This window comes from Musa acuminata, chromosome BXJ1-9 (assembly GCF_036884655.1).
Source record: "Musa acuminata AAA Group cultivar baxijiao chromosome BXJ1-9, Cavendish_Baxijiao_AAA, whole genome shotgun sequence".
Lineage (NCBI taxonomy): Eukaryota > Viridiplantae > Streptophyta > Magnoliopsida > Zingiberales > Musaceae > Musa > Musa acuminata.
Window position 1 is genome coordinate 8531615 of NC_088335.1, and position 23699 is coordinate 8555313.

At 37.9% G+C, this 23699-nt stretch overlaps 3 protein-coding genes across 9 annotated transcripts; 1 reads left to right on the top strand and 2 right to left on the bottom strand.

The window, feature by feature from the left end:
• Positions 1 to 453: 453 nt before the first annotated feature.
• Positions 454 to 10419, bottom strand: LOC103997760 (calcineurin B-like protein 3). The gene is made up of 9 exons (XM_009419085.3): positions 10292 to 10419; positions 8566 to 8720; positions 8326 to 8408; positions 7934 to 7993; positions 7151 to 7259; positions 5612 to 5664; positions 4462 to 4542; positions 2501 to 2613; positions 454 to 775 (listed from the first exon to the last, which is right to left on the bottom strand). Exons 2-9 carry the CDS (start codon positions 8687 to 8689, stop codon positions 718 to 720), a joined length of 681 nt encoding a protein of 226 aa, XP_009417360.1. The 5' UTR covers positions 8690 to 8720; positions 10292 to 10419; the 3' UTR covers positions 454 to 717.
• Positions 10420 to 11527: 1108 nt separating this feature from the next.
• On the top strand, positions 11528 to 17537 carry LOC135583276 (zinc finger protein CONSTANS-LIKE 9-like). Of its 5 annotated transcripts, XM_065082792.1 has the most exons (6): positions 11528 to 11833; positions 12089 to 12181; positions 12632 to 13307; positions 14012 to 14236; positions 15427 to 15749; positions 16779 to 17537. In XM_065082792.1, exons 3-6 carry the CDS (start codon positions 12732 to 12734, stop codon positions 16906 to 16908), a joined length of 1254 nt encoding a protein of 417 aa, XP_064938864.1. In that variant the 5' UTR covers positions 11528 to 11833; positions 12089 to 12181; positions 12632 to 12731; the 3' UTR covers positions 16909 to 17537. The 5 variants fall into 5 exon arrangements, with proteins under 5 accessions (XP_064938864.1, XP_064938865.1, XP_064938861.1 ...); XM_065082793.1 differs by lacking the exon at positions 12089 to 12181 and having other exon boundaries at positions 11528 to 11905; XM_065082789.1 differs by lacking the exon at positions 12089 to 12181.
• Positions 17538 to 18723: 1186 nt separating this feature from the next.
• On the bottom strand, positions 18724 to 23498 carry LOC135593004 (uncharacterized). Of its 3 annotated transcripts, XR_010479327.1 has the most exons (4): positions 21538 to 23498; positions 20661 to 20893; positions 19221 to 19325; positions 18726 to 19024 (listed from the first exon to the last, which is right to left on the bottom strand). XR_010479327.1 is itself a non-coding variant. In XM_065082794.1 (2 exons), exons 1-2 carry the CDS (start codon positions 23386 to 23388, stop codon positions 20759 to 20761), a joined length of 1986 nt encoding a protein of 661 aa, XP_064938866.1. In that variant the 5' UTR covers positions 23389 to 23498; the 3' UTR covers positions 20404 to 20758. The 3 variants fall into 3 exon arrangements, 1 of the variants encoding a protein (XP_064938866.1); XR_010479326.1 differs by having other exon boundaries at positions 18724 to 19325; XM_065082794.1 differs by lacking the exons at positions 18726 to 19024; positions 19221 to 19325 and having other exon boundaries at positions 20404 to 20893.
• Between the last annotated feature and the right edge of the window lie 201 nt (positions 23499 to 23699).

The window sequence follows — 23699 nt, forward strand, 5'->3', positions numbered from 1 at the left end:
AGACCCAATTGAAGGATTAGATAGTCGTCAGCCAAAGTTAGTTGATGTCTTAAAATTTATCTGATGAGATTTCCAAAGTCGACGTAGGTATCTCACACTCAGACCAGTATTTTGATGAGATTTCAAACCTCAATCTAAGATGAGTGTGTTAGATATTTTATATGTAAAATCTATAGAGTAAGGATTTAAATTAAAGATATGGAAAACGGCATTTAGAGGCACTCTTCGTTAACTACTTGACTTGATAGCTTATTTCCAAAGAGAAATAGACAGTAAAGCATATTACAAGGAGTTGGAAAAACAATACATATACCATTTCCAAAATCAATGCTTTAAAGCTTCCCCAAAGAAGATTTAACCATCAAGTTGGGATGGGAAACTTTTCCAAAGCATCACACAAAAGCCCGAACACTTCAAACACCGTTAGCGTGTGTTCTTCGTATGCTAGCCATCTTAAAGCCAAATCAACTAATGTTTTCTTATTTTATTTTTCACGCAATTCGTCACTTTGTGTTATTCTTTACATAATTCGACAAAAGATGATAATAGAAATTAAGAAGGATATCATTCACTCACAAAACAAAACCATGAAGAGAAGAAAATCCTAACACCAATCAACTATCTCTTGGTCAGATACTTATCTGACATCACCCAAACATCGAAGAAGTCAATCAACAAATATGCTGGTCCGCGAAATTGCAACAGAGAATCAGATGCTCAGGTATCGTCAACTTGTGAATGGAAAACAAAGCTCGGGAAAGTAGTTGTGATGTCCCTGGTGACAGAAAACACATTGATTAGCTACTCGTGGTAAATTAGCTGGAACTAGTTTTTAACTACATGATGACATGCATGAACTCCATAACAAGAATATTCATAAGTAAAAAAGCAAATTAGATGTTCTCTTTAATGAATTCAGCTGACAAGCTTAAATATTCATACAACAAAGATTTTTTTTTTTTGCTTCATTGTCTAGAAACAAAGACCTTTTAGTTTATCTAGACAGAAAATTTTAATTGTCATTATACAGAAATAATGATCTTCTAGTTTATTTGACATGTGCCCGATATATGTAATTGATGTGACACAGCATGCAAGACATTATGGAGGTACAGACCAGATCTTATTATACAGTTATAAACCAAAAATAATAATTATAGATTCAATATTAAAGACAGTTATATTAACAAGTAAAAGCCATAAAGAATGGTTTTCACTTTTCAGCACTCAGCAAATGAGTTAAAACAGGAACATGTGTACTTCACTGCAGGTTTTTAAATAATAATAATAATAATAATAATGTTCAAAATAAAAGGACAAGACCATGCCTTGTTTACTGGTACCACATTAATATGATTGTCTCACATGCATAAATTAGTTAAATGGTAGATCAAAAAATATAACATATGAAGATGGAATATATAAGAATTGAAAAAGCATATTGGGTGGAAAACTTGATATAGTCTTGCTAGTAAGAAGCGTACTTAGCAACCACAATATTCCATAGAAATAAGAAACTTAACTTCTTAATCATAAACTCCACTCCTCAAGCCTTCCTATTTCAGACCCAATCTCATAATAGAACAACTCTAACTTCTGAAAGTTGTGATGCCTTGTAAACAGAAAAGCAGCATTCACATAGTTTGTTTTACCTTTTCTTTTGTGTATGCAACTCTTCATGGATAATTCCAGTAAAATTGGTAAATATAAATTGTGAGCATTTCCTGATACTGTTATTTATGGTCCTAAACTCCAGGAATATGTTCCTTTATATAATATACGGCTTGACACCTAGAGCAATTTTTATTTCTTTGACAACAGAAACTTAAATATTATATATAACTATTTTGGATACTACATTGTCAGACAAAAAAAGGAACCACTAAGCATGGTTGAAAATTTTTGGTACAAAGATCTTTACTGGTCCGGGGACAAGGTCTGGTACATACAGGCACGCTGACACATAATATGTTGGCATGCTAGACGGCAGAGAGAAGGGTGGTAGTGGAGGAAAAAAGGCAAGGTGGAGGAAGAGAATAGGTGCTGGAACAAGACTAGGCAGAGGAAGAGAGGAGGAATACCGGACAGGGGCCGCAGCAGTTGAGCAGCAGGCGATAGCAGTGAATGAGGATCAGAAGTCAGAACTTTCTCCGGTTCAGAGAATGCGAAAGTGAGATTAAATCATTGAAAACCCTACAACTATTGATTCACAAAAAGAAAGGAATGGGTTAAGCCCGGCTTTGCAGAGTTACTAGATGGTAACCTCGAACCAGACTCAAACCAGTCGAAGCAGGTTGATCAGCACCTAGTTCTTTACAGACTGGTATACACTGGTCCAAGCAGTTTCTCAAAAATGATGCTGCTATGATCATAAAACCTCCGAAGTGACGCACTATACCAAAATATCAACTAGAATCTATTGCTATCACCAAATGTAACAGTCATCTAGAAAATCAAAATTGAAAAAAAAAAAAGAAATGACAAGAGTGAAAATTATTACTTGAGATATTGAAGAGTCATGTTCTTCAACAGAGAAGGATGCCTCAAGACAAGGTTCCGCCACTCTTCCTTGTCAATTTTCCCATCATGTTTTGTATCAGCTTCCTCGAATGTCTGAGAATCAACAGAAGAAAGAAACACATGTAAGTCAAGTTAGAAATGTGCAACAAGATTATTAATTAAACAATTCACTAAAAGAAACAATAATGATGCTTATGATGTGATTTTTAGGTTACCAAACGACTAGATGTCAGATGATAACTTCATTAATCACAAGTCAATTTAGTGAGTAGCTAAACATCAATGTGCTGTCCGTGTCATCATGAGACAGAACATTTACTAATTTGCATCTCCAATTACCAAAACTGGAAATATAAAGCATATATTCCAAAGGTAAATATCCAACCAGTTAAAACTTGATACCAGTCACACCAAAACTTATGCCTTCTTCGCCTCCTGTAACAACTATATAAGATGTATGCTATCTGCAACTACTGAGAGCCAAGAATTAACATTGACTTGGATCAACATGACCACAACTTAACACACCATTTTACCTCTTTACTCTTTCAGTCCCTAAGATATGTTGCAGTATATTTGGTCATCACATGCACTTACTACAATTCTACTGCAACTTTTTTTCTTTTGTGTAGTTGAATCTATTTCCATCTCATACTTGGACAGAATTGAAATCCAGGAGGTTAAAAATATAACAGGCCATCAAGGTTTGTAACTTCATACCATACCAGAGTATCGAGCTCAGCTTGGTATGAGTATATCGAGCAGTACGTCTTAGCGTACCGCTCGATGTGTGTGTATGTATATATATATATATATATATATATGTATATATATATAATAATAAAAGTTAAAAAATAAAAAAAAAATCATGACGTCGCCTCGTTTCTTCTCCCCACGCGGATGAGAAGTCGCCGACATCTCATCTGTGGTGTCCGGCGAGGGAGAGCGACGATGGATCGGGATCGTCAAGGGAGAGCAACACTAGATCTCCAGATTTTCCCTTTTCTTCTCCCTCTTCTTCCTTCTCCCTCGGCTAATACCACTCGGCAGCGAGCAGCGACGGTTGAAATTGACCGTCACCGGCCGATTTCGCATGGTAACGGGGTGGCAATAGGCCCAATCGACGGTATCATTCGAAATTAAAAACCCAGTAGGTCATATACCCGACTACTTTGGATCACATGGATCCTTCAAGCCATTTAGCATTATTATTGCGGAATTCTTCTGACAGTCGTAAGGCCATAACATATGTTATTTCTAATCAAATTTGTCTTTGGTCTTCTCTTGACTTGCACCTCAATTGTGGCGATAATGGTCAACTTCATGTACGTCCAAAACATATTAAATGATTCTCTGCATCTTGCCATTAACCAATGTGCAGAAATGCTGAAGATGGTAACTGAGGAGGATGACAGCCATAAATGTAGTAATTAGAAAATTTTGAGACAACACTAAAGATTGCAATGAAAACGTGTTGCCAATTATATTATCAAGATCCAACTAGGATCACATCTTCCAACCATGCAAATTTTTTCAGCAATTATGACCATCAAAATAGTTTATCGCTACGGCCTATTCAATCTCATTTCATATTCTTCCAGCAACACCTTTTTTTTATCTGGCAATAGCTCAAGTACATACAACCTTACAAAAGTAACAATCATGCTTAGAATAAATGACTGCAGGTTAAGTTAATACAAGTCGCACAGACTAATAGAACAATCACTCAACTTCCACAAAGATTGTGGTGGACTAATAGAACAAGGAAAGATATAGTTTAAACAAAATCATGTATTTAATCATACAAAATAAGTGATGCAAAGATGTGGCAAAATATCATAATATTAGAATTGGTTACTCATTAAAGAGCACAAAGACATCATGTATGTAATAACTAGAATTTATATCAGGAATAAAGACAACATAAAATGCTAGAATCACCTTATCAATAATACTTTCTATAACTTCATCTGACAAATTCATGCCCGACTCAGCAAGAGTTGCCACGACCATTTGCTTCACCTGTAAAGAATAAATCGTTATATCATACTTCGATACCAAATGAAACACATATGACCCGATAAATCAATTGCTTAGATAAGCTATAAAATTGTTCTAACTAAAATAACAAGTCAACTGTGAATAGATAGACAAGCTAATTAAAGAAACAATGATTTCTTGGTATTTCTTTTATTCTTAAGTTCAATATCACATATATATTTCTCTATATTACACATGCTCAATGTCATTCATTCAATAGAAGTCATGTAATAAATTATAACATGCTAAAGGGTATACAAGATACTATGCATTTCACATGGGTTCGCAAGCAAATACGAAATCTTTGACAGGGTATACACGCAAAAATTAATTGACATTGGCCTGATGGTAAAGTTGCTAAACTACAAGCTGTGTCATTGTTCGAAATGTGGATGAAAATTTTGATCAAATTTATGCAGTAGCTTATTTAGCAACTTACATCCGTTAGCAATGTGGAGAAAACTGTTACATAGAAAGATTTGCTTATTTCTTTTATTGTAACAAGTGGTCATCTGACATCCATAGCTCTAGATTCTCAATGTGTAGCATGTCATGCTGATATCATGTTTCTTGGTGTTACCATATTAGCTGTCAGAGAAAATTTGCAGAAAACATATTTGGTTCATAATCATCAGCGTTAAATAACTTTGTTTTAGTTAAATGTTTCCGTCATTTGCTTGCTCTTTTATATTAACCAATACCATTAAGCATGATAATACATTTATCATATAGATGTTAACAGTATCACCTCTGGCGGCAAACATCAATCTTAAGAGCATAGATTTTACTAGATTTAACAATTGAATGATCAACTAGAAGCTAAGAAAGTGATTTTGACACAAACTAACATAGTTGGTTAGAGCACTGAGTTAAAGTTAAGAAATGATATGTTAATTGGAGAACAGAACCTATGTTGTCACAAGTATCTGTAACAGGCTATTTAGATTCCAAGACCTTGTTCATATATGAGAATCGAAGTTAGCACAAGGTCTTCATTATTGAATTTTTTATTATATACAGAATCATAATAATTTTATTATTGACTGAATACCTCTTGTCTTTCAATAAAACCTTGCTGCTTCAGATCATATAGTTGGAAAGAGACTGTAACAAAAGAAAACATTAGGTTATTCATTATCAAAACATCAAAACAAAATATGGCCAGTGAAAAACACAAAGTTAGCATATATGGGTAGTTGGTATGGAAAAAATGAAACAAAATACCAAAAATTTATAGCAACTTCCCACATCATCCTGTCTACAATCCATCTAAAAGAGTTGAGACACGACCATCACAACTATGGAAAAAAAAACGACGAAAAGAAAATGGCAATGCATGATCTAGCAATTGCCAGCTAATTAGTTGTTGATATTAGCATGAAATGATATATCAGATATATAAATCTTAGAGGACACTGTATCAAAAGGAAATATAGAATTGAAAGGCTTCAATGTAGCATTTTGAGTGACATAGACCTAACACAAATATTATAGTCATTATGATCAAAGCTTTTTCCACCATGCCAATGTAGTGTTAGAAGAAAATTCAAAATCCAGAAGGCTCCATAGAAAGATTTAATAAAAATGTTTATGATCTACTACCCAGATGATGTCAATCCCCTAAAGCAAATGTCATATTTTACACCAGAGAAAATTTAGGAAAGATATGGACTTCAGAGCTAAAAAGTTAGTTAGCGTGTAGGATCTCAGAATATATGTCCATGCAACCACAGAGCAACCCTCCAGGACTCCTCAAGTATGAGAAGAAGCTAGGAGATGGGGGTGAAGAAAGTTTGACACAGAACCAACATTCATACCAAAAAGCACAAATAAGACAAAAGGTTCCTGAAACTATATTCCTGTCGTTAAATAGGAAAACAATTTGAATATATAGTACAAATGAAAAAGCTTGGGCTTATATTAAGGGTATTTATAGTGACAATTTTTAAAAGAATAGTGCAGATTGAAACTCACACATTATTGAATCAGAAATTTACGTTAAGGGTACTTATAGTGACAATTTTTAAAACAACAGTCCAGATTGCAACTCACACATTATTGAATCAGAAATTTACATTAAGGGTACTTATAGTGACAATTTTTAAAAGAATAGTCCAGATTGCAACTCACACATTATTGAATCAGAAATGCATGATATAGGAGGGAACCAACCAGACAACTATGACATTGCTAGCATGTGATACGTGACAACATATGAATTACCAAGACAACATTTTAATAAAGAAAACTTGAACAACACAGACTCAAGTGATAAGATTTAAATATTTGGTAAAGCATATACAGTGCACTGGATTTTGGATCTAACAAAACAATAGTAACTTCAGATCTTTTTCATTGGGATTCAAACATTTCCTGGCATCTGTCTGCTAGAATGTTCCAGACAAGTTGAACAAAGAAAACAACAAAAGAGAGTATATTACATCAAATTGCATTGCTTCAACATGTTTGTGGTGCTTTACTTGGTTAACTTGCACCACCAGATACATCAAATTAAATATTTGATTACCATACAGTCTGTATATGTTGAGAATTCTTCAAGGCATTAATGAAGTAACATTGACAGACTTACACTCAATCTTATCATCAATTGGAGCATTAGGATGGAATACAGAAAGAGCACGTGCAAACTCTTCAAATCCCAAAATTCCATTGTGTTTTGTATCAAATAAGTCGAACACCTGTGTAATTAAAAATTATAAAAGCCATAAGAAATTTCATATGTACAAAAAACACAAGAACACTAAGTTACCGGCCTTGTTATTTTGTCATTAAAAAAAAGCCCATACTACATGTTGGAAACATAAACCAACAAAAATCAATTTACTATGATTTAGACTTGGCATAAAACCAGAAACCAGTGGTTGTATTTCAATCATGCACAGAAAATTTGAGTGTGGAATCCCTCCAAGAAAAACACTGTATACTCATGATAAAAACACGTTCAAAGCTTTAGGCTTATAAATTAGACCACATGGTACACATAAATAAGAAATAAGCCATGCCAAAAACCAGAATTGGTTATCTGGTTATAACTAAGGCCAACTGATGTGGCTTTAGACAGAGTACAAGACTAATAAGTGCCTTGGCAAGGCAACTCTATTAAAAGAGATGGTGAAAGAGGAGAGGCCTATGTGAGCAACGAGAAACTGAGATAAAGATTGCCGGACCCAGAAAAAAATGTAAAGGATGTAAACCGAGATATGAAATTTTTAATGCAATTCAACACTGGGATACTCCAATCCTGTTGAAGCAACCACCTGGCAACATGTGATGATATTCCAGAACAGAGAAACAAAAACATTTTTTTGATCCAGAGGGAAAATCAAGCACCAAATAGTTCCATAGGGCATACCCGATCAGCAAATAAGCTCTCCTTCTTGTTAGTCTTGAATAAAGCTAATTGGAATTCTTCCTGAAACATGATGATTAAAGCAAGCAGTCAATTGTATAATAGAATCGTTGCACTTTGTTCATTAAACCTTGACAACTTAAATTTAAATGAAAAGCATATACCCCTTATAACAGGACAGTGGCACAAACTTTACGATTTCAAAACTTTAAATGATAAGAAAAGGTTAATATTTAATAACACATCTAATAACTGCAAAAGAATAAAGAATCATGCAAAATCTACTGCCAGTTCGTCAAGTTCAAAATTTTTTATGGAATGTAGCAAAAAATTACGAGACTGGAATTTTTTATCAAAATATTTTTATAGGCATGAAAAGTAGATAAGATGCAAACCTTGTTGATCAACCCATCATCAATTACAGCACTGCTGATCTTTTTGAATAACTCATATAGTGCTTCTATTTCACTTACACTAACTGCAAAGAAATTAGCATACAATGTTTTAGCCACTACTTTGCGGACTTCATTGTTGTAAAGTATACACACATCAAAGGACAGGTGCAAGAAAAGCAAAAAAATTCTTATTTTCACTGCCAATAAATGATCACAACTTAGGAAGTGGTATGAGCATACAAACGGTTTCCCTGGCCAAAACCTCAGGATCTTCAAGACCCTTTGCCTGATTGTACAGGTCAATATCACAACACCTTAGCAAGACAGCAAGTGAATGCTTGAAAATATCTAGGCACTGCAACATTATAATTCCAACTCATCAATACACTCCATTCCTGCAATTGTAATAAAAACCAATGAATTTCACAATTAAATTTCCTGCAAAATCAGCAAAATATATGTCTTGACAGCAAAAGTTGTGGCAAAAATTCTAATATACTTTGAGTTTCTCCTCATTTTGATTCTGATACAAAGGACTAAAGAAACTTGATTAAATTGGAAGTATGCAAGGACTTCACTACACTGACTAGCAGGAAGCACCGATCAGGGTGGAAGAGAAACTCCTAAACTTTACAAATGACTAGTGTGGGAGATGAAGATATGGAAATTTAGATTGTGAACAAAATGGAACCAAAAAATGAACAATTCTGAATTTAAGAGATATGCTTGCTCCCCAATCTTTCAGCACAATGGTAGAGGAATTATAATTAAAAAGAAATCTAACAAGTCAACTAATTTCCAGTTTGTACAGAGGCACTGGAATTGCAGGAGCATTTAGAAAGGCATAGACACTAAACACTCTGTGCACCTCTGACAATATGTCAATGTTATGTAGAGACCAACAGGCACATGGTCCAGCCTTTTAGGGATAAGAGAATAAATCATCCAAACCCATATGAAAGTGATCAAAGAATGTGAATATAAACAAAATGTCATCTGAAAAGAAAGGTTATTTTTGCCAGTGTTGCACAGAACTCCAACTCGGCTGTTGAACATTATTTTCAAGGTTTCGTTAAATTGACAATATCCCAGATACTCAGCTGTGATACGGATGTAGCAAATAGGATACCACCAGCGAGGACTTGTTATCGTTTTCATCAATTCAATCTCAACCAAAGTTGATGTCCAATGTAATATAATCAAATAACTTGCCAGGGTTGGAACACCGAAAAGAGATCAGAGAATGAAGCAATATACAAATTTAGTTGAGACAACAATATCTCATTATTCTTTAATAATCCCGACCACTCATACTGGTAAAAGAAAACAGTCGGAAAAATCCATTAAAACAGGTGGGAAGTGATAACCAACTTACGGACAAAGCGACCACCTTAAGGAATCCGTTACGAATCAAAAGGATCATGAATTTAATCCCTTTCGAATCAAAACGACTATGAATTTGTTGTATAGTTAAATGTAAAAGCGATGCGGAGAAAATACTAATTACCATGAATATTAGTAGCAAATTTCACCCTTCCCATATAACTACAACCAATTAACCATTTGTCTTATGACAAATTCCATTTCTCTCGCACAATCTATTACATGAATTTCAAGGTACCTTTCTCCTTCCCCACGACACCAAACCAGATTTTTTTCCTTCAGCCCCAAAATTTTGCCTTTCCTTCTTTCCCCAATCTACGACTTCACTAATACACATAAATCTGGGGAAACATTGCAGATCGTCCTTTCAGAACGCTTAATTACCCAACGAGAAAATAACAAAATTCTCTTAGAAAACAAGCCAAATATTGCCATCTCAAACAGATCCACAACACCGTCGTTTCGATCGAGGGGTCCCCGATTCGGGAAGAATATTGAATGCACGGATCCAAGAAGACGAACCAAAATTAGGGTTCCAACCCCGAAGATGCAACGAGGAAATGACACGGAGAGGGAACCTTACCGCTGAATAAGAACGGGAATCCAAGAGACGAGGAATGGGTAGGCCGCGTTCGGCGACACGATGATGACGATGCTCTTCCTCTCCGTTTCTCTCGCGGAACAAGGCCTCATTGCTTATATAGCAGTCCCGAGCTCCACCGTCTCATAACGTCCGTTAAATTTCTGTCATTAACGCCGCTTCTTCGCGTACGAAACACGTACGCCCGTCCCGTTATTGCTGATGTTGATGCGGTCGTGTGAGTTCCACTCGGCTCTCATACGACACGTACGAGCCACATCGACACCAACGAATCAAGGACTGGGGATTCGATGATGTCATCTTGGATCGGTATCTCTGTTATTATCTGTGATATTTCTTTGGGTCATCATCATTAATACCTGTAAGAAAATATTATCATCATCATTTTTTTTGTTTTTTCTTTATTTTAACATTTAGAACTGTTTAATATATTTGATAGAGTAAAACTACGCGAAAATCTCAAAAATATTCTCAAATTCGATTTGTCAGGTAAAATATCACAGCCGTCCATGTGGTTTCCCCTTCCAATCATTTCCGTGCAAGTATCATCCGACGGCTTCCATTGCTCCGTACTTGATGACGGGTAAACTGAGACGTCTCTTTTTTGACGGACGGCCAGGATGCGTCCAATGTCACTCAGCCCACCTTATCGACGAACGAGAAGTGCGCTTCCCCTGTTTGGTGGCTTGCACGGGACACCGGAGTCAGAATCTTAGTACGGGATATAGCACACTCGAAGTCACCTTTGCTGGTCCTCCAGTAGCATAGTTTCTTTGGCTCTTAGTTGCAATGATGTCATTGATACCGCAGCAGTCATCGATTATATCTCATATTTACGATCATGTAATCTGACCATCAATAAATTACTTGATCTCTACATGTTTCCCGTCGACGATGCAAGCCTAAGCCCAGCCCAGTCCAGCCCATGACAGTAAAAGAGGAATGGGGGTAGAAGAGTCATTACATGCACGGCAAAGAAAAGGTCGTCGTGGGTTCGAGAAATGGCCTGCTTCGATATCGCGGCGGTCCGCGGGGCCCGCACAGGCCGCCACCTGATCCCTCCCGCTCGCGATTTACCCAAAACGCCCCCACGGAAGCGCAATAATAACGAAAAGGACGGGGAGCGAGGAAAACAAAAGGCACGCCTTCGGTCGCCTTTTCGCTGGAGGGCACTCACTACCTTTCACCGACCCACCCTCATCCCGTACCGTCCCTTTCTTCAACTGGAGTTGTATGCGGGGCCCACCTGTGTTTCGCTACCTTCTCCATCTCCGGCTCCAACCACACGGCGGGTGCAAAACGGGTAGTTCAAAAACGAGTAGAAGTAGTTTGTCTAGTACACGGGAACCCCTTCCGGCTTCCTCATCCTGTCATCTTCCTCCCCGCCTTTCTTCCCTCCCATCTGTTCGTCGACGATTCCTCCCGTGTGGGAATTCGATTTTGCATCCCTCGTCTTCTGCTAGGGTTCCCACTTTTGTTCCGTGCACGGAAAGAGAAAGCTTTTGATAAGATCTCCATGAATCGGTAGTTTATTTCGAGGAAGCTTGTTGTTGATTCTCGTTAGATATTTTGCGTCATGATCAGTCGTTTCGCTAGGTGGATTCTTTTCCCCTTGATGTGGATTTCGTACAAGCTGTCTGTGTGTCTTTTCGTTCCTTGGATAATTAGCGGGATGATGACGCAGTATTAAGCGATGCATAGTTCAACCTTGGTCTTATCAGTTTACTTTTCTTAGATTTGATGGAAGTCGAATTTGACCAAAAAAGTATCCTTTTTCAGATTCTTCAGTTTCCCAAACGTTGCTTTTGAGAAGCATGGAATCTTCTCGCTGGACATAGTAGTTTTGCCGGTGAAGTTGGATTGTTCATGGAGGTCTCTTGCTTTTTCCGTATACGCTTTTAGATGTTAGGCAGCTTCCAAGATTCCAAGAAGTACTTTTTAGATCATTGCCTTTGTGAATTTTGAAAGACAGGTTGCCAGATTGAAAGAATCTATATATTTGTGAGATTCCTTAGTGGAGATTTTATTACAATAAGATAAAAAATTTCGATTGGCAATTCGTATGTAAGCAATGTTGGGAGTTAGAGCTTTAACCTTAGCTCTTTGTTGTTATCATGATTAATGAACTCAGGCTGGCAAATCTTTCTTTATAACAAAATCTATTAATTGTGACTTTTTTTTGGCTAAATTTGAGAAAATGCATTGAAAAGTTCTCTTTTTGTTTTTACTAATTTGAAACCTAGCCAAGTATAACTTAGTCACTTATAACTTTTAGGTTTTTTTTTCTTTTGGATATATGCTGACATTGATCGAGTTTTTCAGGAGTATGCTGATAACTACGACAGTGAGGACATTTCTTGTTAAGCCACAGGAACAGGAGCAGAATTTGATTTGTTTGCTTGTCCTCTGAGAGTGAGGAAGCATGAGCCATCTTTGTGATTTTTGTGGGGAGCAAAGATCTGTCATCTATTGCAGGTCCGATGCTGCTGCTTTGTGCTTGTCATGTGACCGCATTGTTCATTCTGCAAATGCACTTTCTCGACGCCATTCGCGCACTCTTTTGTGTGACAGTTGCAGCACACAACCTGCTTTTGTTAGGTGCATTGAGGAAAGTGTTTCACTCTGCCAAAATTGTGATTGGAATAAGGATGGTGGATCAGCAGTTGCCAAAGGACATAAAAGAGAGACAATAAATTGCTACATAGGTTGCCCGTCTGCAGCTGAGCTTTCGAGAATGTGGCCATTTTTTAAGGAGTTTCCTCCTATAGAGGATGCTGATTGTGAACAGGGATTGGGCTTGATGACCATCGATGAGAACAGTGTTACTAATTGTTGGGGACATCCGGAAAACAGCATTTCTGGTGCAGGCAAGCTGAATAATCCAGGAGCTTTTGATAAGTTTGATTCCTTGATTGGATCATCTTCGAGGCCTGCAATATGTTTGATGCCCTGTACTGCTGATCTGGTAGCTGGTTCAGTAGATTCAACTACACCTAAGGTGCATTTAGGTTTTAGTTCACTTTATTTAGCTTCAAATTTTAGAGCCCATCAATGGTTGCTGTCTTTTAGACAAAAATCTACTACAAATTCAATTACCAAATGCAGCTCTACAATTCAAATTCCTCTTTTGCCTTAACAGACTTGATACCAAGAGTTGACTTGCATTTTATGTTCCAGATCTTTTTTTGTTGCCAGCAAAGATGTATAGTTGCTAATTTCATTAACAAGTATCTATACAGGATAGATTAATATGTTTAGGTGTACCCTTGATTACTCTGGTACCATTAATTACAGTCTACCAAAGTATCAGGTCTTCTGGCATTTTCACATAGTGAGAACCTCAGCCATGCTGCTTTTACACCTCATTCCTCATTTTTTGTTGCCAGAAAAGATGTGTAGTTGCTTTTCTCATTAATGAGCAGCCTACACGATATATTAATAGGTTTAGGTGTTCCTCCATTCCTCTGGTATCATAAATTACAATAGATTATAGTAAACTCATCTTCGGCTGCTGCAGAAGCTTCATTTGGGCTGAAGGATTAAAATTTGCTGAGAGAAACTGATTTGTAACTTAAATATATGATGCACTATCTGTGAGATCTAAGTACGGTCCTTATTCTTTGAGAATATGCTTAAGTGCACTTCAATGTTTAGCTTCTTATACTGATTCCAATTGCCAATAGCTTTTTGACTCATTTGCAGTTATCTTGTCCTGGGACAAATGATTCTGAATTATGCAAAGATGGTCTCTGTGATGATTTTAATTTGGATGATGTGGATTTGACTTTTCAAAACTATGAAGAACTTTTTGGTTTATCTCATAACCAAACAGGGCATCTTTTTGATGATCACGGGATAGATGTGATTTTTGATCCATGGGACACTTGTGCTGCCAATTCGAACTGCCAGGATGAATTTGTTGGAGAGGTACATATTGTCACTTTTGCTTTTGCACTTTCTGTTTTTTTAAGAGCAAACACCATCATTCTTTTTATCTTTTAATTAAAATCAAACACTAGTTCAACAGACTCCACCAGCTACATACATCACCTAGTGTGCGCTCAACTTTATTTTGTTGTCATGCAGTAAGTACTTCCTGCACCATGTTCTCTTTGGATTTTTATTATGGAAGAAAAGATGGTTTCATAGAAATTCATCCCTTCATTGAGGTTATGATTCTTTGTTGTTGTTGTGGCTTGTAAAGGTTGTCAGATTTCAAGTGCTTACTTAAGAGGAAGGAATGCTTTAAACTAGTTGTGAGTTTGTGAGGAACCTGAACTAACTGCTCGATGGACATAAATGTTACAATTGATGAGTTATAGCTTGAAAAAAAAAATTATGCATGTTGTTCCATTTTTCTTTGGAATTACAAAAAAAAATATATCTTGTGTTCTACAACCATGTTAGAAGATGACATAATTTTGCTAACTAATTCATTGGTTACAAGCACACTTGTGGATTAGCAATTACATCTTGATTCAACCATTTCTTCTTCGTCTATTCTCATTGTCTCAATGTCCTTGATAATTGCCTGATATTATCTATATGTCAATACCCTATCTGAATATCCCGATTACAATTGGTAAGAGATTTCATGCCACAATAGATTAATTCATGCAGAATTTAGTTGCCAACAATGGAAGGAACATTGTTATTTTACGCCTGCCCTGCTTGCTTCCATCACTTCCAATATGTTAGTCAAGCTCAAGAGTCATCACCTTCCTTGTATATTCATGACAACATGGTTTTGTGAAACACCTGATGAGTCTCATATTGAATTACCTGAGACAGATACGATGCTGTGCTGTGCATGGTTACTATATCCATTAAAAAAAACGATATATGCATGACAGTGACCAGCTATCATATGATAACATAATAGATGCTTCTTTGGATTACATAATTTAAAAATGGTTTACATGGTAGTATGTATCTGTGTTTTGTTTTCCTAATTAACTGTTTAAGCAGCTTTTGCCAATTTTATCAACTGATGATTTCAAGTTGTGAACTACTTATCTATTTATGTGTCATCAAGCAGTATACTTAAGATTGACAACATTTTTCACTCTTGTGGTCTCTTGTTTGTTCAAAATAATTGTCCCTATTATCTTTCCTAGGCATCTTCTGAGGGGCAGGTTAAGCCTTTGCCAACAACATGTAGCAATGCAGTCTCTGCTGATTCTGTGATGTCAAATCCAGGACAAAATGTGGATTCAAGTATGTTTTTTCCAGCACGACAAGCCCACTCCTGTCTATCCTTTTCCTTTTCTGGTTTGACTGGTGAAAGCAGTGCCCGGGATTATCAAGATTGTGGTGTGTCATCAATGCTTCTTATGGGTGAGCCTCCAGTGTTCCCAGCTGGACCTGAGAGTTCCATGTTGCCTACAGCCAGCAGGGATAGCGCTGTGATGCGCTATAAAGAAAAGAAGAAAACACGCAAGTAAGTTTAGACTCTGGCAAATACTAAAATGGATGTTATATCGGAAATGTAATTTCCCATCAAAGTTACTGAGCTTAATGTTTTCTTGAACTCCTTGATAACTGGGTTAGATGTACAAGTCTTGAACCTTAATAATTAAAAATGCACCCTGCTCCAGTAGCCAGATCCATGACCTTAGAATTTGCACTTCTAAAAGCCCTGAGGCCTTGCGGGGAAAATTATCACGTGAAATATTCATAACCGATGTCAAATTAATTTATAGGTTTAGCTTGTGTTGTTTTCTGTTGGTACAGTAAATATGGATTTTTTATGTTTGCATTATATGCAATTTAGTGTGTTCAACCACTGTTAGTAGGATATAAATGAACATGGTTGGCTGCCTAGCTGTGAGAGTACAACAGTGTAGTCATATATGAGAGTTATTTGTGTGGTTCATATATGTCTAATCTCTGTCAATCTGCTCAAGATCTTACAGTTGTGCAGATTGAATAGTGATGAGAAAGAGTAAGTAAATGAGATTAAAAATAATTTGCTTGATTGTGTCTGTGACAGACAGGAAATTTAGCAATTTTAATAGCATTCTCATTTAGAGAATCAATCACCGATGTCAGAGAGAAGGTGGTGAAGCCAAATAAGCTCCTTGAGGCCAAAATCGATCTCTAGGAATGATATGCAGTATGAAATTAGTAAGCATGTTGTGTTGTAAAGTTACAAAGAACTGGACTCATTTGGAATTTTGTTGATCTGAAGATCAGCAACTTGACCTATTTAATCATGAATGTATGAAAATTAATTAGATGTATATTGCTGCAAAAAAAATGTATACTTAAATAAAAAATAATTATCATGTCTTAATGAAATTATTTGAAGCTATATGTGATACCTCATTTTACAAATGAAGAATCCAATTTAAATATAATTATTATGGAGATAATTGTTAGATATGGAGTGTTATTGTGATTGCTCATAGTATTTCAATGAATATGTCTGAAAAAATTCTCAGCAACTTCTTTCTTTTCCTCTGGACAGGTTTGAGAAAAAAATAAGGTATGCTTCTCGCAAGGCTATGGCCGAAGTGAGAAGGCGGGTGAAGGGCCGGTTTGTCAAGGCTGGTGAAGCTTATGATTATGATCCACTTGCAAAGACAAGAAGCTGTTAAGAGCATTATCTTAGTATAGTATAAAAATCAGTTGTTATATATTTGGGAAAACAAAGACTGACGTTGGTCACCCTTCCCTGGTGATTAAGATGTTTATCAGCCTACTCGAAGAAATAAAAAGGAGAACAAGAAAGGCAGTCTGATTGGCGGCTGAAAATATTCCAGTTGAAAGTGCTCAGTCCATTCTAAATTGCTGAGGCACATTCTGGAACTTCCCAACAACCTGATCCTGTAAATGTTGGCCTTTACAGTGTTCGATAGTAAATATTCTACAACCTGTGTAAACGGCAGCACATATTGGTTTAATGTTTACCTGGTATCGATGCTGCTATACGTTGACTCTGATGACGAGTCTTATTCCTCTTCTTCTTCCTCCGTTTTTTTTTTTTTTTTTTTTTTCTCTGATCCCACTTGAGGGTTAGCCGCCAAGCGACATGCTGCAGTGTGCTATTCCCAGCTTAGATATCTGATTCTGACATTTATACCATTCTCTATATTGTTTCATGTTAAATTTGCAGAGTATAACTCTGTTGTTGTAATCAGCAAATAGCTCTTTGTATCCATTCAAATGTGAAGGAGAATTTTGGATGTAACAAGATTCTTGGAAAAGCTGTACACTTGGTTTTCGATGTCAGTGACTATGGAAACATAATGAACTGGCTCAATTTTTTTCGCATCTGTTCACAGCAATTAGTTGATGCTGTAAAACTTTGCTTGTCCATCTCAAACACTTGACAATGTGTTTTACAGTATCGAATGATTCCTTGATACAGAAAAGGCTTCCTTCTCCTTTGTGATGCTGTTGGTGATAGTTGTCTTACATCAATATTATCACATTTTGTGTGTCTTACATCATCTTAACACACAGTGGTGATGTGTTCTCATTGGTGATGAAGTCAAAAAATAATATAAAAATCGTAACATATCTAAGCCACTCCTAATATTTTTACTAACATAATGGAATATATATATATATATATATAATAATATGTAGAACTTAAATTTAGAATAGTAAATATGAAATCACTAATTACGGAAGGATGCAGAAATGCATAAACCGAGCAAGCAAAAGTTTGGCAATCCGATCGACTTCCCTCGCAACTGTTGGAGTCATACACGACTAATTATTACAAGGCACGCAGTGCAAGCGTTAGCATTTGGATTACTCGCTTGTCTTCTTCCAAACACTGCATGTCCCACTCCCGGGATTTCGTCATCTTCTTCATCTAAAATCAGTCCGACAAGAGATGTAAACTTCGTGATAAAGTCGGGTTAATTATATATTACTTATTATAATTAATTATTTTTAATATTTATATTTTAAAAAATTATATTGACGTTCTTAAGAAAGTAAAACCTTAATATAATATAAAATCAGTTAAAAGCATAATGATACCTTAGTATAGTATAAAAATCAATTAATATATATTTTAACATTCGTATTGATGATGACGGATGGTGTCAGTGGTAACGAACGATGATACTACTAAGAGCTGTAGATGATTATTGTGAACGAGAAAAATGACGATGAGAGAATCTCACCTCTCGTCATCACTCTTTTCATTCACAATAGTCATCCACGGTCCCAACAACATCGATGTTCGTCATCATCAACGTTATCCATCACAACCAATTAAAATGTTAAAATTATCGTTTTATCTTTTATTTTCGTATTTTTATTGATAAAACCGACGACGTTATGATAAATAAATTTAAATATTTTAATTATTGTTATTATCGATGTCAAAATAATTTTTTAAAATATAAAGATGGAAATATTAAAAATGATTGACTATAAAGATGGGTAATATGAAAAATTACGGTCGACAAATTGGTGGACAGAGAGCACTTAAATACTTAGAGGTCATATCCTCCTCTCTCTCATAGAAAGGTATCTTTCGTATCGTCAAACCAGCTTGGAGAACTCGAGCATCTCCGCATCGAGACAAGGCAACAGTGCATCAGTATCTTGGACGAGCATTGCAGTACCCACAAACATAAGCATCTCCATGCCCACAGGTCAACTTAAAAAGGGGCATTGGCATCCAAACCTCTACATAAATCTCATTGTCTTCTTCAAGCTGAGAAGTCGCAAGTCCTCGTGCTATTAGGAGACCTGCAAAATGTTATAGATGATTATTAGAAAGTGGTATATGCTTCCGGATAATATCAAATGTGATTGAAAAAGGTAATCCTGCACATCATAATTAGCTCAGTGAGATCAAAGATGATGTGCATGTCGAAGCTGACATCTCCTTGATTGCTAGTGTTCTTCGTTTCCACGAATTAATGAGGACCAGGAGCACACACACCTGATGATCCTTCCAACCACAACCAAAAGCATGACCATCTAACCACATCCTCCATTTATGCATGAGAGATCATGTAGATCATATCATGTTGGTCCTGGAAGAAGTCTGCAAACAAAGAGTGTTGAGTTACTTACAAATGTACAAGTACCACACCTTGAATCAGCTGTACACCAACTGGTCCTGCTAAGAAAAAGCAGAAAGAATCTATGGTAGCTGTCAATGAAATGGACTTTGACAAAATGCTGGTATCTCAAATTGACTTGTAAATTTCTCATTCATAAAATAGTTTTTCCAATGACATAATATTACAGAAACTCAGAAAGCAACCAAACACCATTTCAGCAAAATAATAACTGGTAAATTTGGTACCAGATCAGTTTTCCAGACAGACAGCTCCCAAGAACTGCTTATTATGGTCATTCCACCAGTAAAAATGAATCATAGCAGCTCTGACTCCACCATGCATTAGAAATATGAAAAGGGAAAAAGGGGAAGAATGAATGCAGCCGATTAAAAGAAATTCTGCAACCATAGTTTTGATAGTTTTCCAATACTTCCAGAAGGTAGATAGACCATAGAAAGCTTGGAACATGTAGATTTCAAAGTGCATGATCCACTAAATAATGGAACAGTAGAGAATCAGATCAGTATTGTTTAAGCATGTAGGGGTGGTCAGTCAATGCCCATGTGCTGTGGGAAGAAGAAAGGCACCTTTGGAGCTTCCATTCATTCTCCTGTTGTTGGACTGAACATGCAAACAAGCCTTTGTTGGTCTATCATTAACATAAATAATGAGAAACAACAACACAAGTTTTCAGGCAAGAAGTGGAGGAATAGAACTCCAGAGTTCAAACAATTGCAGCCACATCCTCCAGACCACATATTTCTTAGTTGCCAGAAACTCCCAATTATATGTGAATGCAAGGTGTCTCAAGTCCACCAAACTTAATTAATGTCGTGTGAGGTCTTGGTATTTAAACTATTAAGTGGAGCCTTGGTATGCAGTAAGATGCACTCTCAATAATCACTTCCTTTAGCTGATGAAACTTGTATCCCAAGCATGATAAGGTAATCTCACAAGTTATTTAGTCCCATGCTCAGTGTTTCCATCCCAACCAAGTGACACAAATCTCCTAATTGTGTTTACACATTGTTTTACGTTCCGAAAAGGAAAACAAAAGGCTTAGTTTCAAGCTAACATGAATATCTTATTTTCAAATGTTTAAAAATGCTAAGATGAACTTGTTCTTACAGATCCAAATATTGCAACACTTTATCGCTCTTTAATGACACTAACTTACTGCTTGTGTAAGACTCGTACAAGGAATATACAATTTTTTCATCAACCAAACGATAAAATGATCGATACATACAAAATCCACATCCTAAAGAATAACTGACCCCTAATAAAATGGAACGGCCAACAAAAGATAAATATACCACATCGGTCCAGTGACTAGAATCTCTGATATGCTCCTGAAATGATACTAAACAGTCTGCATAATCTTACTTATATGAAGGTATGCTCTTAATACGAACTAGCTGCTGCTATTCTCTTTATCAGTAACCACAGATTCTCTGCCAGTTTCCTCTTTATCAGCAAGAACAAACTCCACATATAAGTTCTTCAAAGCAATGACAACCGTCATAATTAGCGGACCCATTATGGCTCCCTGAAGGATGATAAACAAAAAAGGCTACTTAAGATCTGCATATTAATGGGCATAGATACAAAGAATAAAAATACCAATACAAATTTAACAAAGACAATAACCAACCTGTAAATGCAAGAAAAAAGAAAGACTCCTAACAGGATTATTGGCAAAGAGAACACAGTGACGAAGTTCAAAAGAATGAAATCGCATGATTGTATATTGTGCCCTTGCAAGAAGTAGCAAGATATACAAAGTGAATCTGTGTTATATTTGTTAAAATCTAAATTCTAGCAAGAAAATATTGTAAGGATTTGTTGCATGATCTCAATACTCTTCTTAAGTTATCGCCTTGCTTTTGTTCGAAATTAAGATTGTTCTCTTTGCAGAGATTTTGTTCCTCTGAACATGCTCATATTTAAATTTTAGCAGCACATGATGTCATAAGATTTTTTTTCCAAGAAGAAGTTTTAGTAAGCCGGCAATGTGTTTGCTGTACCATGTCCGGCATTGAGGTATGAACGGATTCAATAATCAGAATCTCATGACAGACATCTCTTTTCCTCAGAAAACATCCAAAACCTCAAGATTATTATCATGTAATTGTGGCAGAGATGCAAAGCGAACAAGGCAACCAATAGGGACATCATATGATGGAATAGTACCTCCAAAGCATTAGGGAACAATGTCATGCCACCAATGATGCTAAGGCCAGTTAGATATGCATTATGCCCAGGTATATCCTCCTGAAGCACCGTAGTACCATAATCCATCATCATAAGGTGAATCACCGTGACCACAACCGCCCATACAAATTTGCCTTCCATGAACAACTGAACCGCAGCAGGGATCGTTGACAGCCAAAGTGGGAGTATAGGCACCAACGAGCTAATAAAAGCAAGGAGAGTCGAGGTATACACGAAATGAACGGAGCAGAACCTGAATAGCAGCCATGTTAGACAACCTTGGAAGATTGCAATCTTCGCTGTGGCCAAGAACACACTGCTGATGGCATGGTTGATAACCTCGACACAACGTACTCTTGCCCATTTTGACATGGGCAGCATATCCATGACCTGCTCTGTCACCCCGCCTGACTCCGAGGTGATGAGATAATACAACACCCACAGGAAAACCGTCAACTGGGAAACAAAATTCAATACTTCGGCTGCACCCGAGGCCAACTTCAAGGCAATGGATACCATTAAACTAGCACTGCCACCGATGACCGAAGTACTACTTGAAAGAACCCGCTTTGAGATTTCCATCCCTCGGAAAGCAAGCCCTTTCGCTGTCACCACCAGATCCTCTCTGGTGATCAGCAATTCCCTGAAGAACGAGTCCAATTCCTTGTAGATCTCTGCCCAATCGTGATTCTTGAAGTGGATGCTCAAAGATTGGAGCTTTACGCTGTAAGGATGCTGTGCCGAGGCCATCAAAGAGGTGGAAGCGCCTCCCGAGGGGTTCCTGGATCGGCTGATCAAGAATTGCCGGAAACCATTGGCAAAATCTGTAAGATTGTATTCGACAGCCAAGCTATCGATCTGCTGCCAGACAGTATCGTAGAGGTTGGCCGAGTATTGATCCACCAGGCCGGGGATATCGTTGTCGTCCAACCACTTCTTGAATCCGATCCTCTCGGCGTAATTGCTCTTCTGGACGTGGGATTTCAGCGATATCACCGCATCCTTCCCTTCCACTCCGATCTTGTAGGAGAAGAAGATGCCTCCGGCCAAGGCCCCGATAATCATCCAGACGATTAAGCTGACGGCGATTATGGTATTCAGGTGCTTGAGGATGCGTTTGGTGAAGAATCCGCCACCGCCCCGCTCGGAGGGGCGTGTGGAGGACCGACCGCGAACGAAGCTGGCATTTTTTACGGCGGAGGTCGCGGTGGGGCTGGCCAGGAGGAGACCGAGGGCGAATAGTGCGACGGTGGCAGCGGGGCCGAGCTGCTCGTGAGAGATGATGAAGACCCAGAAGGAGACGAGCCAGCGGATGAGGCGGGAAAAGCCGACCTTGCGGGAGGACCGGAGCTTTCGGCGGAGGATGGCGGTGCGGAGGTCGGCGAGGGTGTCGGCGGAGGCGCGGACGAGGGCAGCGGGGACGGCAAGGAAGGCGGGGGCGAGGCCCAGGTGGAGAGGCGGGGACCAGAAGTCGACGAGGGCGCGCTGGAGCTCGTGGAGGGGGATGGAGCAGAGGAGCGCCCACTGGAGGGGGCGGACGAAGTCGTGGAGGAGGCGGTAGAGGCCGTAAAGGAGGAGGAGGGTGAGGGCGAGGCCGGCGTGCGCCATGGCGATGTAGAGAGCGAGGCGGGCGGCGTCGTGGGAGGACTCGACTGAGGCCGCCTCGGGAGACGGAGGCGGCGGTGCCTCCTGGCGGCGACGGGGATGAGGAGGTGAAGATGGGCGGGAGGGGGGAAGCGAGTCCGGCGGGCGGCGGAGGGAGGCGGCGCGGAACATCTCGGACCAGGGGACGTTCGGGTTACGGTTGGACGCGTAGGGGACGAGCTCCATCAATGGCGACGGCCTCAGCCTCAAGTGAGTCTCCTCTCTCTCTCTCTCTCTCTCTCTCTCTGCCCTTCTCCCACCTGTCCTTCTTAAGCAAGGAAACCGAGGGAAAGGGGGAAGGACAAGACTAATAATGGCTGGCTTGTTATAGAAGTAAATATAAGAGATTATTTTTAATGACATATTAGCGCAAATTGATTTATTATTATTATTATTATTATTATTATTATTATATATATATATATATATATATATATATATATATATATATATATATATATATATATATATATATATATATATATTGTGGGAGGATA

Coding starts and splice junctions, on each gene's coding strand:
- LOC103997760 (XM_009419085.3), bottom strand. CDS start 8,689: ATGTTGCAGTGCCTAGATATTTTCAAGCATTCACTTGCTGTCTTGCTA. Junction 7,994..8,325: donor ATGATGGGTTGATCAACAAG/GTTTGCATCTTA, acceptor ATCATGTTTCAG/GAAGAATTCCAATTAGCTTT. Junction 5,665..7,150: donor AATTGATGATAAGATTGAGT/GTAAGTCTGTCA, acceptor CTTTTGTTACAG/TCTCTTTCCAACTATATGAT.
- LOC135583276 (XM_065082793.1), top strand. CDS start 12,732: ATGAGCCATCTTTGTGATTTTTGTGGGGAGCAAAGATCTGTCATCTAT. Junction 13,308..14,011: donor TAGATTCAACTACACCTAAG/GTGCATTTAGGT, acceptor ACTCATTTGCAG/TTATCTTGTCCTGGGACAAA. Junction 15,750..16,778: donor GAAAAGAAGAAAACACGCAA/GTAAGTTTAGAC, acceptor TCCTCTGGACAG/GTTTGAGAAAAAAATAAGGT.
- LOC135593004 (XM_065082794.1), bottom strand. CDS start 23,388: ATGGAGCTCGTCCCCTACGCGTCCAACCGTAACCCGAACGTCCCCTGG. Junction 20,894..21,537: donor TGTTCCCTAATGCTTTGGAG/GTACTATTCCAT, acceptor ATCATCCTTCAG/GGAGCCATAATGGGTCCGCT.